At 41.7% G+C, this 18602-nt stretch overlaps 1 protein-coding gene across 2 annotated transcripts in view; it reads right to left on the bottom strand.

Moving 5' to 3' along the window:
* The window catches only part of DACH2 (dachshund family transcription factor 2), a 390299-nt gene that overhangs the window by 83490 nt on the left and 288207 nt on the right, over window positions 1-18602 (bottom strand). For both annotated transcript variants that reach the window (XM_060756272.2, XM_060756274.2), the window contains 2 exons: window positions 13748-13903; window positions 8925-9097 (listed from right to left, as the gene is read on the bottom strand). In XM_060756272.2, the coding sequence (XP_060612255.2) occupies window positions 8925-9097; window positions 13748-13903 (329 nt within the window). The remainder of the gene's footprint in view (window positions 1-8924; window positions 9098-13747; window positions 13904-18602) is intronic.

Genomic DNA, 18602 nt, shown 5'->3' with positions numbered 1-18602 from the left:
GTTCTGACACACAGTTTGGACAGCTCTGAGTAAGTGGATGAAAATAATCTGCATATTTTATGGATTATCCTTTTGCCCCATCACCACGAATGGAGACTAAAGATCTGAACGGGACTTTTGTCCTGACCTTCATCCCTGGTTTGTAAGTATCAACCCGAGAAAGCCAACAGCAAATATATATCTATATGTATAGATTATTTAGTCCTGCCGTAATCGACTTGACCTTAGCCCTCCAGTTGTGATATTTCACGGTATTGATCTCCAAACCTGGAGAGGAGCAGTGATGCTAAGCCTTGCTTGTTTATTTTTGTTTCCAGTGTAACCATAATTACTCATCCAAATGTTAATCTATTAATGAGCTCCTAAAGGACTTAATGGCATTTCTCTGCTGACAAGTGGGTTTTGCAGCTCCGCCGGAATCCTGGAAATATTATTATTCCTATGTTTTTGTCTCAATATTTCTTCTTTAATTGATGCCTTCCCTCTTGTGATCTACCAGGCAGGTCAATGGGTGAGATAACTCACTAATGAAACTGGAGGTGCTAAAAAACCCACAGTGATAATTCATCGTAGGAAGATCTTCCTTCTGGCTATTGCTTTCTTCTTAAAACTCATTGTTGTGCCTTCTTCGTGTCAACTTATTGGACGGTTATTATCCAAAGCTAGAGTAGACGAGCTTTTGGTCTAATCCAGCACAGCCCTGCTTACTGTTTCTATCTATATAAATAAAAATGTAATGTTCATTTGTGGGATTAACATAACTCAAAAACCACTTGATGAATTGCCGCCAAATTTGGCTACAAGACACCTACTAACCCAAGGAGTGACCATCACACAAAAAAATTAAATTTCTCATTTGGGAGTTGTAGGTGCTGGGATTTAAAATTAACCTACAATCAGAGAGCATTCTAAACTCCATCAATGATGGAATCAAACCCAACGTGGCACACAGGACTCCCATAACCAACATAAAACACTCGAAGGGTTTGGGGGGCATTGACCTGGAGTTTGGATTTATAGTTCACCTACAATCAAAGAGCATTCGGAACTCCACCTACGATGGAATGGAACCAAACTTGGCACACAGAACTCCCATGACCAACAGAAAACACTAGAAGGGTTTGATGGGCATTGATGTTGAGTTTGGGAGTTGTAGTTCACCTATATCCAGAGAGCACTGTGGACTCAAACAATGATGGATCTGGACCAAACTTGGAATGAATACTCAATATGCCTAAATATGAACACAGATGGTATTTGGGGGCAATAGACCTTGGTATTTGGGAGTTGTAGTTACTGGGATTTATAGTTCTGAACCCCACCAACGAAAGAATTCGGGCAAACTTCCCAACAAGTGACCATCACTCATAAAAACGCCTAAAACACAGCAGAAGAGACTTAAAAAGCCAAAAAACAAAAAAAAATACATTACAAACACACATATACACATATATATACACACAAAACACATATTGACAAACTGGGCCACAGCAACGCGTGGCAGGAGATGGCTAATATTTTTATATTTCCCTGGTTGCTCTCCTTCCCTCTACACTCAACTTGGTTGCTGAACACAACTTAAGGAATTCAATTCACTGACTTGAGTACTTTTGGTTTTCTAGCTGATACAGTCTGGAAATGGCTTTCCGCCATTTGTGGCAGGATTATTAGCTGCTTTGAGTCTCCTTTGTGGAGAGAAAAAGCAGAGTACAAATAAATATAATCATCACCATCATCATCTATACCAGTGTTTCTCAGCGTTTCTCAACTTGAGGGTGTCACATGGGGGTGTTAGAAGGGTTGCCAAAGACCATCAGAAAACACAATATTTTTTATTGGTCATGGGGATCCTGTGTGGGAAGTTTGGCCCAATTTTATCATTGGTGGGGTTCAGAATGCTCTTGTAGGTAAACAATAAATCCCAGCAACTACAACTCCCAAATGTCAAGGTCTATTTCCCCCAAACTCCACCAGTGTTCACATTTGGGCATATTGAGTACTCATGCCAAGTTTGGTCCAGTTCTATCACTGTTTTTGAGTCCATTGTACTCTTTGGATGTAGGTGAACTACAACTCCCAAACTCAATGTCAATTCCCACCAAACCTTTCCAGGATTTTCTCTTGGTCATGGGAGCTCTGTGTGCCAAGTTTGGTTCCATTCCATCGTTGGTGGAGTTCAGAATGCTCTTTGATTGTAGGTGAACTATAAATCCCAGCAACTACAACTCCAAAATGCCAAGAGTATATTTTCCCTAAACTCCACCAGTGTACACATTTGGGCATATTGAGTATTCATGCCAAGTTTGGTCCATATCCAACATTGTTTGAGTCCACAGTACTCTTTGGATATAGGTGAACTACAACTCCAAAACTCAAGGTCCCACCAAACCCTTCCAGGATTTTCTCTTGGTCATGGGAATTCTGTGTGCCAAGTATGGTTCAATTCCATCATTGGTGGACTTCAGAATGATATTTGATTGTAAATCTCAGTAACTACAACTCCCAAATGACAAAATCAATCCCTCCCACCCCAACCCCACCAGTATTCAAATTCGGGCCTATTGGGTATTTGTGCCAAATTTGGTCCAGTGAATGAAATTACATCTTGCAAATTGGATATTTACATGATGATTTGGAACAGAAGCAAAATGGCAGTTATGAAGTAGCAACCAAAATAATGTCATGGTTGGGGGTCACCACAACATGAGGAACTGTATTAAGGCGTCATGGCATTAGGAAGGTAGCTCTAGGTCCTCCAGCAAGATCAGAAGAGCTTGACCATAGGTAGTATTTTAATCAAATCCATCAAATCCGCAAAAATCAAATCCATAATCGTAGAGGGCCAAGCATAACCCTACTGCCAGATATTGTGAACCTCCTTCAAACTGATTCGGTCGTTTTCTATCTCTCCGCCATTTCCTTTCCACCCGGAAAACCATCGCTGTAGTTGTTTGATGTTGCGTAGGACTGATTAAGTGATGTTCCTGGCTCTAATGATGTCAATGCTGTTTCCAGCTCACATTAGGGCTTATATTTGTTATTAGCGGCAACGCTAATGGCTGAGTTAACACTTAAAGGACTTGGAGCGTAGCAAAAGGCTAACAAGGAATTGGTCTATTAATATGGCCGGGCTAGCGCTCACAAGAAAGCGGGTGCATTTCAAATACCTAAATTGCTCTTCTACCTCTGTGGACAACAGCAGTGAACTGGATATTACTTACCAGAAAGTACCAATCATCTTTGAAAGAATATTACCAGGACAGATGTGGCAAAGCAATATCAATGTGTGGTTATGGTGGCAAAAGCGATGAATGCAAAACAACATAAGTGCTAGCAAAGGCTACAGATATTTTCCTGATCCTCTCTCTCCTCTCCCTGCTGCTGAGTTAATTAAATGCTCTCCATCTATCTATCTATCTATCTATCTATCTATCTATCTATCTATCTGTGGAACTCCCCGCCTAGGGATATTAGATTGGCCCCCTCCCTCCTGACCTTTCAAAAAAGAGTAAAAACCTGGCTCTTTGAGCAAGCGTTTGGAACCACAGCATGAAGAAAAAAACTCAAATCGGAAAATGAACTAGGAACGGCTAAGACGATGGAAGGGTTGAGGATTTGAACAAGAAAACATAGTTTTTATAATTTTTATTATTCATTGCTTTTATGGTTTTCAAATGTATTGTGATGTTTTTGGCTTTTTACCGATGTATGCATTTTTATGTATGGCATCGAATTGTTGCCGACTTGTACGCCACCCTGAGTCGCCTTCGGGTTGATATGGGCGGGATACAAATGCCATAATAAATAAATCAATAAATAAATATCTATAGATACACACACACACACACACCTATCTGTTGTAACACCAATATGGTTCAGAATCACTTACAGCCAAGGGTGCTGTATAATGCAGAATTGACACACTTTGACACCCCTTTACCTGCATGGCTCATGCTATGGATAATGGGATGTGTAGTCTGGTGAAGCCCCAGCACTACTCAGCAGACCTTGTAAAACTACAGCTCCCAGGATTCCATAGCATTGAGCCATGGCAGTTGAATTGGTCGCAAACTGCATTATTGCTACAGTATCGATGCTCCGATATACGGAGCCCCCAGTGGTGCAGCAGGTTAAACTGCTTAACTTGCTGACCAAAAGGTTTGAATCTGGGGAGCGGGGTGAGCTCCTGCTGTTAGCTCCAGCTTCTGCCAACCTAGCAGTTTGAAAACATGCAAATGTGAGTAGATCAATAGGTATCGCGTCAGCGGGATGGTAATGGTGCTCCATACAGTCATGTTGGACAAATTACCTTGGCGGTGTCTATGACCAATGCCGGCTCTTCGGCTTAGAAATGGAGATGAGCACCCCCCCCCCCCCCCCAGAATCGGACTTGACTAGACTTAATGTCAAGGGGAAACCTTTACCTTTATAGATGCACCCAATTTTCCTGATCTGAACATGAATGGGACCTCTTCACACTTTGCCCCACCTTTTTTGAGCCTAGCATGGTGGTTTTGACTTTGTGGATTTGTTTGTTCACTGATTTGATAGAAATGTTCTCTCTAGGAACCTCTAGGTCAATGGCTCTCAACCTCCCTAATGCCATGACCCCTTAATACAGTTCCTCATGTTGTGGTGACCCCCAATCATAAAATTATTTTCATTGCTACTTCACAACTGTACTTTTGCTACTGTTATGAATCCTAACGTAAATATCTGATATGCAGGATGTGTTTTCATTCACTGGACCAAATTTGGCACAAATACCCAATACGCCCAGATTTGAATATTGGTGGGATTGGGGGAGGGATTGATTTTGTCATTTGGGAGTTATTGTTGCTGGGATTTATAGTTCATCTACAATCAAAGAGCATTCTGAACTCCACCAATGATAGAATTGAACCAAACTTGGCACACGGAACTCCCATGACCAAGAGAAAATCCTGGAAGGGTTTGGTGGGCATTAGCCTTGAGTGTTGGAGTTGTAGTTCCTCTACATCCCAAGAGCAGTGAGTACTCAAACAATGATGGATCTGGACGAAACTTTGCATGAATACTCAATATACCAAAATGTGAACTCTGCTGGAGATTGGAGAAAATAGACCTTGACATTTGGGAGTTGTAGTTGCTGGGATTTATAGTTCATCTACAATCAAAGAGCATTCTGAACTCCACCAATGATGGAAGTGGGCCAAACTTCCCACACAGAACCACCATGACCAACAGAAAATATTTTGTTTTCTAATGGTCTTTGGCGACCTCTCTGACACCCCCTTGCAACCCCTCCAGGGGTCCCACCCCCCAGGTTGAGAAACACTGCTCTAGGTCTTTCGGTGCAATGTATAGTCAACTTTCTCAAGTCATGCTGGGGGACCTAGAGATTTTTAGAGTGAGAGAACACCTCTCCAGTTGCAATTCTATGACCAGTTTCCTGTAGACGTCGACCATAGGGTCATGCAGGAAGACCTAGCAAGGTGTTCTCTTAGGTAAAACACATCCATTTCACTATTGGAGTCTTCCCACTTTCGCAGGGGGTCCTGTGCCCCTAACCCCAGTGAAATGTGGAGGTCTGACTGTAATTGTGATTTAACACCCCCAAGTGAATAGAGAGCACTGACATTGTGCTTAAAATTCTGATCCTGGGGATGAGTCACGGTGAGCCAAGTTTCAGGCACGGAAACTTTTCTCGGCGGAGTTGTAAATCCCTGAAGGCAGGGATTTATCACAGAGTTTTTGACAGAACCTTAACTACAGCAGGGCTAGTCGGGAGCCGCTAATCACATTAGGTTAGATTATAGATGGCAAGGAAGACTTTTGAAACCTGGCTACCGTGGCTCTGCCTAATTTATAGTGTTCTTGTCAAGACGAAATCAAATTTCATAGTTATGACATTTCTTTCCAGAGTGCTAAATGTTAACTTTGCTGAGCAGGCACATTTGGGAGAACGGGGCGGGAGGGCGGCGGAGGGAGAGTTCAGGAGGAGACAGCATTGTTCTAGATGGCAAATGTGATCTACGGGGCGGTGGGGAGACGTGATAACTCCATCCCAAGGTGTCAAAGAAGTGGACCATTCTCAATCTGGAGAGGGGATACTTACTGCAGATAGTAAAAGGTAAAGGTTTTCCCCTGACATTAAGTCCTGTCGTGTCCGACTCTGGGGGTTGGTGCTCATCTCCATTTCTAGGCCAAAGAGCCAGCATTGTCCATAGACACCTCCTAGGTCATGTGGCCACCATGACTGCATGTAGCGCCTTTACCTTCCCATCAGAGTAGTACCTATTGATCTACTCACATTTGCATGTTTTCAAACTGCTAGGTTGGCAGAGGAGCCCCCAGTGGCGCAGTGGGTTCAACCACTGAGCTGCTAAGCTTGTTGACCGAAAGGTCACAGGGGAGCAGCATAAGCTTCCGCTGTCAGCCCCAGCTTTTGTCAACCTAACAGTTCGAAAGCATGCAAATGTGAGTAGATCAATAGGTACTGCTCTGGTGGGAAGGTAACAGCGCTCCTTGCAGTCATGCCAGCCACATGACCTTGGAGGTGTCTATCGACAACGCCAGCTTTTTGGTCTAGAAATGGAGATGAGCACCAACCCCCAGAGTAGGACACAACTGGACTTAAGGGGAAAACCTTTACCTTTTAGGTTGGCAGAAGCTGGGACTAACAGTGGCAACTCACACTGCTCCCAGATTTGAACCTGCAACTTTTTGATCAGCAAGTTTAGCAGCTCAACAGTTTAACCCACTGCTGCACCAGAAGCTGCAGATACTTATGTAGAAATCGTAGGAAGGTTTTGGGGCCAACATTATGGAGTTTGGTATGACCCCTGGATCAACCGAGAAGGAACAGTACTAAGGCCAACTCAGGGGGGTGGCTGCTCCTGACCATCATCACCATTTATTCTAATTCAATCCAGTGGAGAGCATGATAAAAACAACCCGCTGAAGTCAAGGGCAGGTATGTTTACCTAACCTGGAGTTATGGGGTTATGCAAACATATATTCCTCTGAAAAAGCTGTAGAAAGAAGTATTTGTACCTTTTTGTGCAATGTTTATTATTTATTTCATTTCTGGTATTTATATCCCGCCTCTTCTCTACCCCCGAAGCGGGACTCAGGACAGCTTACAATGGCAGCCATTCGATGTCGTTACAATTCATACAAACAACCATTATAACAAACCATTAAAACATTAAAATACATAAATACAAAAGCCATCAATTAAACAATACAAAAACATTTGTTACCAAATGGTTACCAAATCGTAATCTCATGTAAATCGCCTTTCCAATCCATTTCCGCTAAAGTGCTGACTTGTTTCTGCTAACCGAAAGCCAGGTCCCATAGCCACATTTTTACTTTCTTCCTGAAAGCCAGGAGGGATGGGGTTGATCGTATCTCACTTGGAAGCGAGTTCCACGGGCAGGGGGCCACCACCGAGAAGGCCCTGTCTCTCGTCCCTACCAGCCGCATTTGCGATGTTGGTGGGAGTGAGAGCAGGGCCTCCCCGGATGATCTTAAGTTACAAGGTGGGACATAGAGGCAGATGCGTTCGGTCAAGTAAGCTGGGCCAGAACCGTATAGAGCTTTATAGGTTAAAAGCAGCACTTTGAATTGAGCTCGGAAGTGGACAGGCAACAATGCCCCTTCAACATTGCACTGCCCAGGCTGAGAAAGGAGGAAACACATCACAGCATCAAGACAAAGGAGTTGGTATTAGATTTCTGGGTACTGATCCATTATCCAGGCAGAGGCCACTAGGGGGTGCTAGAGAGAGAAAGATAGTCAATTTCACAGGAGGAGTTGAAGGAGGAAAACGATTTTCCCCATTTTCACTTGTTCTTTCCCCTCCCCACTTCCCATATCATTGACAGTGACAACAGGAAAACAGGGGGAAATAGTTTTATTCCTTCAACCCACCCTCCACCCCCATAAAACTATCTTTCTCTCCCTAGCACCCCCTTGTGGCCTCCGTCTGGATAAGGAACAGTACCGTTTTCTCTATCTCCAATGAATCCAAGTTCCTTTCCTTTAAAGCTAATACTGTGGGAAGTTCATACTTATGTGGCTGGAGCACTATGGTTTGCTTGCCTGTATAGGATTATCCGTACTGTTTCATACTCCCCTTATATTTCATACTCCCCTTATATTATATTCCTTCTCTCTTTTCTTCTTTGCTTCTCTCCCTCTTTCTCTCCTTCTTTCCTTCCCTGGCGGCCGATGAGGCTCCCACTCTCACTGGACCCACCATTGTGCCATCCGCTCCTAGCTCTGGAAGAGGGAAGATGGTCGGCGGTGCCTCTTGCACTCACTGTGTCCTCGCGGGGGGGGGGGGGGGATGGAATTTGTGCGCATGTACTATGTCACTTGGACTTTAAAGTTCTTTTCACTGCTTTTTGGTGGTTTTTTGAGTGATGGTCACTCCTTGGGTTAGTAGGTGTCCTGTGGCCAAATTTGGTGTCATTTCATCCAGTGGTTTTTGCGTTATGTGCATCCCACAAATGACAATTACATTTTTATATATAGACTAGCCATCTGCTGCCATGCATTGCTGTGGCCCAGTCTGTGTATATGTGTTTTGTGTGTGTATATTTGTATATTTATTTTTGTGTATATGTGTATATATATGGTTGTGCACATGCGTTGTAATGTAATTTTACTTTTTTGCTTTTTAAGTCTCTTCCGCTGTGCTTTTCAGTGTTTTTATGAGTGATGGTCACTTGTTGGCTTGATAGGTGTATTGTGTCCAAATTTGGTGTCAATTCGTCCAGTGGTTTTTGAGTTATGTTAATCCCACAAACGAACATTACATTTTTATTTATATAGATAACTGCCACTGAAATGTTGGGTCTTTGAAATCATGTATGTGATACATACCAAATTGCTTCAAGCACATGTTGTTTTCAGAGTCTGGTTCTGAATATTACCTTGATGACGGAGGCTCCTCCTCTCGACAGAGGGCTGTGCATCTGAGCAGCGGCAGCCATATTGGCGATGGTGTTGAGATGGTTCATTTGATTCATCGCCATTGCGACAGAGGCTGGTGGTAGGCCAACTGGAAGGAGCGGGTGGGGCACCATCATGAACGGCAGGTCTATCCCTAAGAGGGAAACACAACAGATCACACATCGATACAGGTCTGTGTTCTCCTCTTATCACAATTCTGGTGTACCCCAGCCAGATTTCACCTTGCCCTTAACACCAACCAGGAATCCAGAAGCAATAGTAAAATTGTATTGTAGAAGGCTTTCATGGCCGGAATCACTGGGTTGTTGTAGGTTTTTTCGGGCTATATGGCCATGGTCTAGAGGCATTTTCTCCTGACGTTTCGCCTGCATCTATGGCAAGCATCCTCAGAGGTAGTGAGGTCCTCACTACCTCTGGGGATGCTTGCCATAGATGCAGGCGAAATGTCAGGAGAGAATGCCTCTAGACCATGGCCATATAGCCCGAAAAAACCTACAACAACCCAATAGTAAAATTGTTTATTGGTAAAAATACGTACAAAAAGGGAAAATTCACCAAAAGAAGAAAAGCAAAATCCAACAGGTAATAATAAAAAGTAGTCAATAAATAAATAGCCCAACCCAATTGTCAAGGAGTAAAACACATTTCCATGGCAATAATCCATACAATCCAAAAGGTACATGAAAACAGAATCATAACATGAGCATAGATCCAGAAAACAAGAATCAAAATATGGACATGAATCCAGAAAAACCCATAACCAAAATTCCCAAGATCCTAGACTAAAACCATTGACTGGAACTTTCTTCAATGTAAATGTAATTACGTATCCTTCCAATAATAATAAAGAGGGTAAAATAATAAATGTAGTAATAATAATTATTACAGGTATTACAAGTATTTCTAGGTGCAAAGATGACTGCAGACACAGACTGCAGTCAGGAAATCAGAAGACGTTTCCTTCTTGGGAGGAGAGCCATGACCACTCTCGATAAAATAGTGAAGAGTAGAGACATCACACTGGCAACAAAGATCTGCATAGTTAAGGCAATGGTATTCTCCTTAGTAACCTATGGGTACAAGAGCTGGGCCATAAAGAAGGCTGAGTGAAGGAAGAGAGATGCTTTTGAACTGTGGTGTTGGAGGAAAGTTCTGAGAGTGCCTTGGACAGCGAGAAGATTCAACCAGTCCATACTTCAGGAAATAAAGCCCGACTGCTCATTGGGGGGAAGGATAGTAGAGGCCAAGATGAAGTACTTTGGCCACATCATGAGAAGACAGGAAAGCTTGGAGAAGACAACGATGCTGGGAAAATGGAAGGAAAAAGGAAAAGGGGGCGACCAAGGGCAAGATGGTTGGATGGGATCCTTGAAGTGACTGGATTGACCTTGAAGGAGCTGGGAGTGGTGATGGCCAACATGGAGCTCTGGCGTGGACTGGTTCATGAGGTCACGAAAAGTCGGAAGCGACTGAACGAATAAACAACAGCAACAACAACAATAATAATAGAATAAAATAATAAATGTAAGAGTAATAGAGTAAAATAATAAATGTAATAATAACAGAGTAAAATAATAATAATAATAATAATAATAATAATAATAAACTTTATTTATACCCCGCCACCATCTCCCCCAATGGGGACTCGGGGCGGCTTACATGAGGATATACATGGAATAATAATAACAGAGTAAAATAATAAATGGAGTAAAAGACATGTAATAATAATAAATAGAGTAAAATAATAAATGTAATAATGATAGAGAAAATAATGTAAATATAATAATAATAAATATATTACAATAATAAATGTAATAATAATAATAATAATAATAATAATAATAAAGTAAAATAATAAGTTATCTTGACTCAAGTATAAGCTGAGGGGGCTTTTTCAGCCTAAAACAAGGGCTGAAAAACTTGGCTGATACTTGAGTATATACGGTAAATGGTGTTAAAGGACCGGTCCACCATTATTTCTAGTAGATTAAGGCATGAGGTTGTCAAGGGTTGGTCAACTTGGCCTCATGGAAATCTTGTTCTGAGATCACTCCATTGTTGTTCCCCAACAATATGCCACCTGCTTTGGAAAATAGGCAGAATAATGAACATTTTGCATCACATCTCAGCTCCAACAAATAGAAAGAGAAAATCTGAGGGCCACAACTCTTCTAGAGGAGTGGACAACTTCTTCCCTTCTCCACCCAAGAAGAAGTTGGGTAGTCCATGGAGATATGAAAACTTAGAAGATATCGAACCATGGTTTGATCCTCCTCTTAGACTCATTCTGCTGAGAAGAAAACAAGCTCGCCAGGCTGAAAGGGGAGAGGGAATTTGATTTTCCTCTCCTCTTCTTGTGGACAAAAGGCAGAGGGGGGCGAGTGGGGATGGACACAAAAAGCCCAAACTCCATTCACTATCCATTATCTAAACCATGACACAGATGATAATTTGAACTGGCCTATCGCATGTCAGAGCCAAGAGCACTGTCTGAATAGATCAAACCCTGCTGTTGCCATTCTGTTTGTAAAGAATCAGAAAAATCTGTTTGTAAATCTCAAATTCTTTCCAATCTCAACACGGAAGAAAACTGGAAAATTTATATTGGAACCAAGTTGAAATAAATTCCTAATTCTTCCCTATGTAAGTGCCTTTGGGTTATAATAATGTAAGATTTTGAATCTCTGAGCAAAAACCTAACCTTGGAAAAGATATATTTTCCACGTATCGCTGAATATTTTAGACTTATTCTCCCAGCGTTTTGGTCTCTTAAATCTATTTGGAATATTATCTGTCTCATAGCTCCAGGAGACAGGGCTGGCAATGGGTCTAAATATATAAATACTAAAATAACAATGGAGATGGGTTACAAAACAGTGCTTGTGGCATCCCTCCTTTCTTTAAACTGTCCCGGTGCCCCCTCCCTGATCCATTTTGCCGGCCTCATACAGACGTAAGCCTTTGTTCCTCCGTCAATGCCCCCGCGGCAGCCGGGTAATCTTTCCCCGTACTCGGTGGAGTTTCAACACTCCCAGACACCATCTGTCCAAACCGAGTTGCATGCCTACTTAAAGTCCAATTGACATGCAAACTAAATGCAAACTACAAACAGAATTGAACAGCACATTGCCAGTTTTTAAGGGACAATACATCAAGCATCTTTTTTTCAAACGGGGACGAGAAGGAAACGCATCTCAGACATAATCCTTGATACTCAATAAATCCTTGAATTGTCTAGTGGAAGACAACGGAGTGATCGGCAATAAAGATAACGATAGCAGCGTAGCAAGCAAGATGTGGGGGGAAAGAAAGAAAAATCCATATATAGACTCCATAAAGATACCAAATTACATAACTCAATTGAACCATGCAATACAGAGCTTGCAATTCAACATCATATATATATATATATATATATATATATATACATGTTGGGATGTTTCATTCAATAGCACAAAGATATCTAGCAACTTCCAAGTACATATGGAACCAGAACACGCATGATTGGAAGAAATATAGTGCACTGTTCAGGGTGGCCATTCCAATCTGCAACGTTCAACCAACTGTAAAAGTAAGACTTGAGCATATACATATATATGTATATACATAGTGTGTGTATGTATATATGTGTATGTATGTATGTATGTATGTATATGTGTGTGTGTGTGTGTGCGTGTGTGTGTATATATATATATATATATATATATATATATATATATAAGGCCTGGGCAAACTTGTGCCCTTCAGGTGTTTTGGACTTCAACTCCCATTATTCCTAACAGCCAGTAGGTAAAGAGAGTAAAGAGAGTAAAATAATAAATGTAATAAAAATAATAGTGTAAAATAATGAATGTGATAATAATAATAATAATAATAATAATAAAGGAAAATAAAATAATAATAATAATAATATAGCAAAATAATACGTGTAATAATAACAATGATAATTAGAGTAAAATAATAAATGTAATAAAATACCAACAACAACAACAACAGAATAAAATGATAAATAACTTTGCCTCGAGTATAAGCCGAGGGGGGCTTTTTCAGCCTAAAAAGGGCTCAAGTATATATGGCTGCTTTTGAAGACTGTCCAGAAGCTTCAATTGGTCCAAACCGTATAGACTACTGCAACACAATCTACGTGGTTACATCCCATACAGACTACAGCAATTACATCCCGTATAGACTACTGCAACACATTCTACGTGGGATTGCCTTTGAAGATTGTCCGGAAGCTGCTCTCGATCCCGCGTGCATCGCAAACACTTTTGGTGGGGACAAGAGACAGTGGTGGCCCCTCGGCTATGGAATGCCCTTCCTAGGGATATTACATCAGCCCCCTCCCTCTTAACATTTCAGAAGAGAGTCAAGACTTGGTTGTTTGAGCAAACGTTTGAAAATGCAAGGGAAAAGAAATAGGAATTGGAACGACTGGGCGACAAGATGTGACAATGTTTTTATTAGGAGATGCAAATGATGTATGTTTTTAGTATTCTTGTTATCGTTTTTTTATATTGTGTATTAATGTTTTTAAATGTTTTATGGTGTTTTCTGGACATCGAATTATTGCCATTGTAAACCACCCTGAGTTGCCTGATGGCTGAGAAGGGCAGTATACTAATATAGTACATAAATAAATACATAAATACATAATCCTGAGTCGTGTTCACTACTTACGGCACAACTACCATACTCTACCCAACTATAGGGCAAGCCCTCAAGGGAAAGCACTGCCTGAAAAATGCAAAGGAGGGTGGTGTTGTCAGATCAGGATACATACTATTTGTGAGGAGGTGGCTTTGTTGCAGAGGGCTGAGAGGGTGAGCGCTTCCCAAGTTGGGCTGTCCCGACAACGTGGCATGGCTAACTCCGTGATGCGATCCTGTCGTAATAGGAGACTGAAGCTTCTCTTTATCCCAGGAGGATTCGCTTCCACCTGCAAAACAGAAATGAGGCTGTAAATAATTGTTTAGAAAGCAGACTCAACTCAACGTTGTTGTTATATTTATTTCTTGCCTTTCCCCCAGTTGAGGGCTCAAGGCAGTGTACAAACAATTTAAAAAAAACATAGTAAAATTAGCAAAATAAAAAAGTTAAAGAGTGATTAAACTACCAAAAATTAAAACTAGTGAAAAACATACAGCATTAGAAAGAAAGCACAACAAAGGCAGCACATAGAAAATCAAAGGCGAGGTGGCATTTTGTACAATTAGTCCTCAAAAGCATATCAAAACAGTAATAGTAGAGTCCAACTTCTCTGAGAAGGGAGTCCCGGAGCCTGGATTTGGCCATTGAGAAGGTTTGGGTTTTTTTTTTCATGTCAAGAATGACTTGAGAAACTGCAAGTCGTTTCTGGTGTGAGAGAATTGGCTGTCTGCAAGAACATTGCCCAGCGGACTCCCGGATTTCTTTCCTTCTCTTCTTCCTTCCTTCCTTCCTTCTCTTTCTTTCTTTCTTTCTTTCTTTCTCTTCTTCCTTCCTTCCTTCCTTCCTTCTCTACCTCTTTCCTGTCCCACCCCTTTTTCTTTCCCTTCCAGTTTCTCGCCTTTCTTCCTTCTCTACCTCTTGCTCTCCTTCCTTCTCTGCTTCCTTCCTTCCTTCCCTCCTTCCTTTAAAGATTTAAAGAAGGGCTTAAAGCCAACCTCAAAAACTGTGGCAGAGACACCAAGAACTGGGAAACCTTGGGCCTTGAGCGCTCTAACTGGAGGTCAGCTGTGACCAGCAGTGCTGCAGAATTCAAAGAGGCAGAAATGGAGGGTGAAAGGGAGAAATATGGCAAGAGGAATACACATCAAGCCAACCCTGGCCGGGACCATCTTCCATCTGGAAATCGATGTCCTGTCCAGCCACCTACGGACCCACCGCCAAGATACCATATCTGGAAGACTATCATCCTCAAGCTACGAGGGATCGCCTAAGTAAACCTTCTTTCCTTCCTTCCTTCCTTCCTTCCTTCCTTCCTTCCTTCCCAGGGGACGCCTGGATTTCTTTCCTTCTCTCTTTCCTTCTTTATCTTTCTTTCTTTCTTTCTTTCTTCTTTCTTTCTTTCCTTTCTTTCTTTCTGTCTTTCATTCTCTCTCTCTCTCTCTCTCTCCTTCCTTCCTTCTCTACCTGTTTCCTGTGCCCCTCTTTTCTTTCTCTTCCACTTTCTCTCCTTCTTTCTCTACCTCTTCCTTCTCTACCTCTTTCTTTCCTTCCTTCCTTCTCTGCATCCTTCCTTCCCTCCTTCCTTTAAAGATGTCCTTAAAGCCAACCTCAAAAACTGTGGCACAGACACCAAGAACTGGGAAATCTTGGGCCTTGAGCGCTCTAACTGGAGGTCAGCTATGACCAGCACTGCTGCAGAATTCGAAGAGGCACGAATGGAGGGCGAAAGGGAGAAACGTGCCAAGAGGAATACACATCAAGCCAACCCTGGCCGGGACCATCTTCCATCTGGAAATCAATGTCCTGTCTGCAGGAGAACATCCGGATCAAGGATAGGGCTCCGCAGCCACCTACGGACGCACCGCCAATATACCATATCTGGAAGACAATCATCCTCAAGCTACAAGGGATTGTCTAAGTAAACCTTCTTTCCCTCTTTCTCTCCTTCCTTCCTTCCTTCCTTCCTTCCTTCCTTCCTTCCTTCCTTCCTCCTTTACCCCCTTTACATTATGATTATCAAGAAGAGACACCAACCTTATGGATGATGTTGATTATTATGATGACGCAGAAGCAGCAACTTGTGTTGATGGATTTGCCATTGCCTTCCTCCTAGGATGATTTGAATATTGGACTAGGATTCTGCAAGAACAGGGTTCAAATCCCTACTTGGCCATGGAAACCCATTGAGGGTGCTTTGCCCAAAATGGGTTTCCATGGCCAAGTCAGGATTTGAAGCCTCGCCTTCCAAAATCCTAGTCCAACACTCAAACCACTACACTATTTTGGCACACAAAAATAAAAACCGAAAGCCAACTCAATAACGTTGCCTTAATCTTGTCCACACACTAAAATCTATTTTGCAGTTATTACGTATACACTAAAATATCTGAAGTGGCAAAATGCTAATCAAGACATCTTATAATCTTCCTATTCAATATAACCATTTGATAAGATTTTGCAAAGGTAAAAGGAAGGGTGGATTTGATACGTCCAAGATAGAAAAAAATTTTTTTTTCAGAAATTAATTAACTTGATTAAAATTATTTATTTATTATTTACGACATTTATATGCCGCCCTTCTCACCTCGAAGGGGACTCAAAGCGGCTTACAAGATATATATACAGACAATATATTATATTATTAACATAGTACAATATCAGTATTATACAGGGTTAGTCAAAATGCATAGGCCAATAAGCCATTCAATTGAATGGCTTATTGGCCTATGCATTTTGACTAACCCTGTATATTACTATATTGTACTATGTCATTATATTGTAATATTATTAGTAATATTACATGTAATATAAAATATATAATTATAATATTGTATTATTATTATTGTATTACATTATAATATTATAAATATTACAAGTATATTATATTATATTATATTATATTATTAGTAAAGCACAGGAGACTCTCAGTATTACTTTGTTGACGTGGAAGGTATAGCTCCAAGTTGAAAAAAATATATGTATATCTTAACCCAACACTCTTTCAACATTCCACATTCTTCTTAAGCGCTTGGCTAATAAAGGTGATTAATGTTATCAAATAGAAAAATGTGAAAGATCAATGACGGAGCAAAAAGGGAAACATTCCATCACGCTAATATTACAGCCTAGCGATGAATTACTTTACTATTACAGATTGGTAATTTGCAAAAATGATGAGCTATGTATTGACAAAGAAAGATGCATTTATGCCAAACTAAATTATACCATATGTCCTCCTATAATGTGATATAATTACAGCAGTGTTCAATAGTGCTGCTATATTTGTGTTGGTTGTGTCAGCGTTTCCAACGTAAATTTAACACGCTCCAAGCTGTCGAGCCAAAATTCACACTGACCGAAAAAGGGGGCAGGTTGGTCTCTGTTTATCTTGGTGTGGCCTGAAATGACAGTGTATCTGGGACCTTTTTACAGGACTCACAAAACAAAAACATACCAAACATTGAAATAATAAGAACATTCTTTTTAAATTTTTGGAAGCTAAAAGCTTTATTTCATTTGAAACTCTGGTTGCATCTATACCAGGGGTCCCCAAGCTAAGGCCTGCGAGCCGGATGCGGCCCTCCAAGGCCATGAAAAGGTTTGAGAACACCTGATCTATACCATTGAATTCATGCAGTTTGACACCACTTTAATTGTCAAGGATATAATGCTATAGAGTCGTGAGAGTTGTAGTTTTACAACATGTTTAGCCTTCTCTGCTGAAAAATGCAGGTTCCTCATCAACCGACAATTCCAATTAATCCTTCTCCTCCTCTTCATCATCCTTCTCCTCCTCATTCTGTCTCCTCCTCCTCCTACTTTCTCCCCCCATCTCTTCTTCTCTCTCCTTCTTTCTTCATTCTCTCCTCCTCTTCATCCTTCTCCTCCTATTTCTCCTGTCTCCTCTTGCTCCTCTCTCCTCTCCTCTCCCTCATCCTCCTTTCTCTTCCTTCTGACTTCCTCCTCTCCACCTCTTCTTTCTCCTCTTCCTTTCTTCAATCTCTCCTCCTCCTCTTCTTCATCTTTCTCCTCTTTCTCCTGTCTCCTCCTCCTCCTTTCTCTCCTATACCTCCTCTTCTTCTTTCTCTTCTTTCTCCTCTTCCTTTCTCCATTCTCTCCTCCTCTTCTTCTTCATCCTTCTCCTCTTCCTCCCCTCCACCTCCTCTTCTTCACTCTCCTCCTTTCTCCATTCTCTCCTCTTCATCCTTCTCCTATTTCTCCTGTCTCCTCCTCCTCCCTTCTCCCCTCCACCTCCTCTTCTTCTCTCTCCTCGTTTCTCCATTCCTCCTCCCCTTCATCCTTCTCCTCCTATATTTCCGGTCTCCTCTTGCTCCTTCTCCTCTCCTCTTCCTCATCCTCCTTTCTCCTCCTTCTCCTTCTGTCTTCCACCTCCGCTTCTTCTTTCTCCTCTTCATTTCTCCATTCTCTCCTCCTCTTCTTCTTCATCCTTATCCTCCTCTTCTTCACTCCCCTCCTTTCTCCATTCACTCCTCTTCATCCTTCTCCTATTTCTCCTGTCTCCTCCTCCTCTCTTCCTCCTCATCCTTCTCCTTTCTCTCTTCTACCCCCTTCTTCTTCTTTCTCCTCTTTCTCCATTCTCTCCTCCTCTTCTTCATCATCCTTCTCCTTTTTCTCCTGTCTCCTCCTCCTCCTACTTTCACCCCTCTACCTCCTGTTCTTCTCTCTCCTCCTTTCTCCATTCTCTCCTCCTCTTCATCCTTCTATTTCTCCTGTCTCCTCTTGTTCCATTCCCCTCTCATCTTCCTCATCCTCCTTTCTCCTTTCTCTCTTCCACCTCCTCTTCTCCTTTCTTCTCCTCCTTTCTCAATTCTCTACTCCTCTTGTTCTTCATCCTTCTTCTCCTATTTCTCCTATCTCCTCCTCCTTTCTCCCCTTTTCCTTTCTCTCTTCCACCTATTCTTCTTTCTCCTCCTCCTTTCTCCATTCTCTCCTTTTCTTCATCCTTCTCCTCTTTCTCCCGTCTCCTC

The sequence above is a fragment of the Anolis sagrei genome, chromosome 10 (assembly GCF_037176765.1).
Source record: "Anolis sagrei isolate rAnoSag1 chromosome 10, rAnoSag1.mat, whole genome shotgun sequence".
Lineage (NCBI taxonomy): Eukaryota > Metazoa > Chordata > Lepidosauria > Squamata > Dactyloidae > Anolis > Anolis sagrei.
This window is presented reverse-complemented; position numbering and strand designations above follow the sequence as displayed.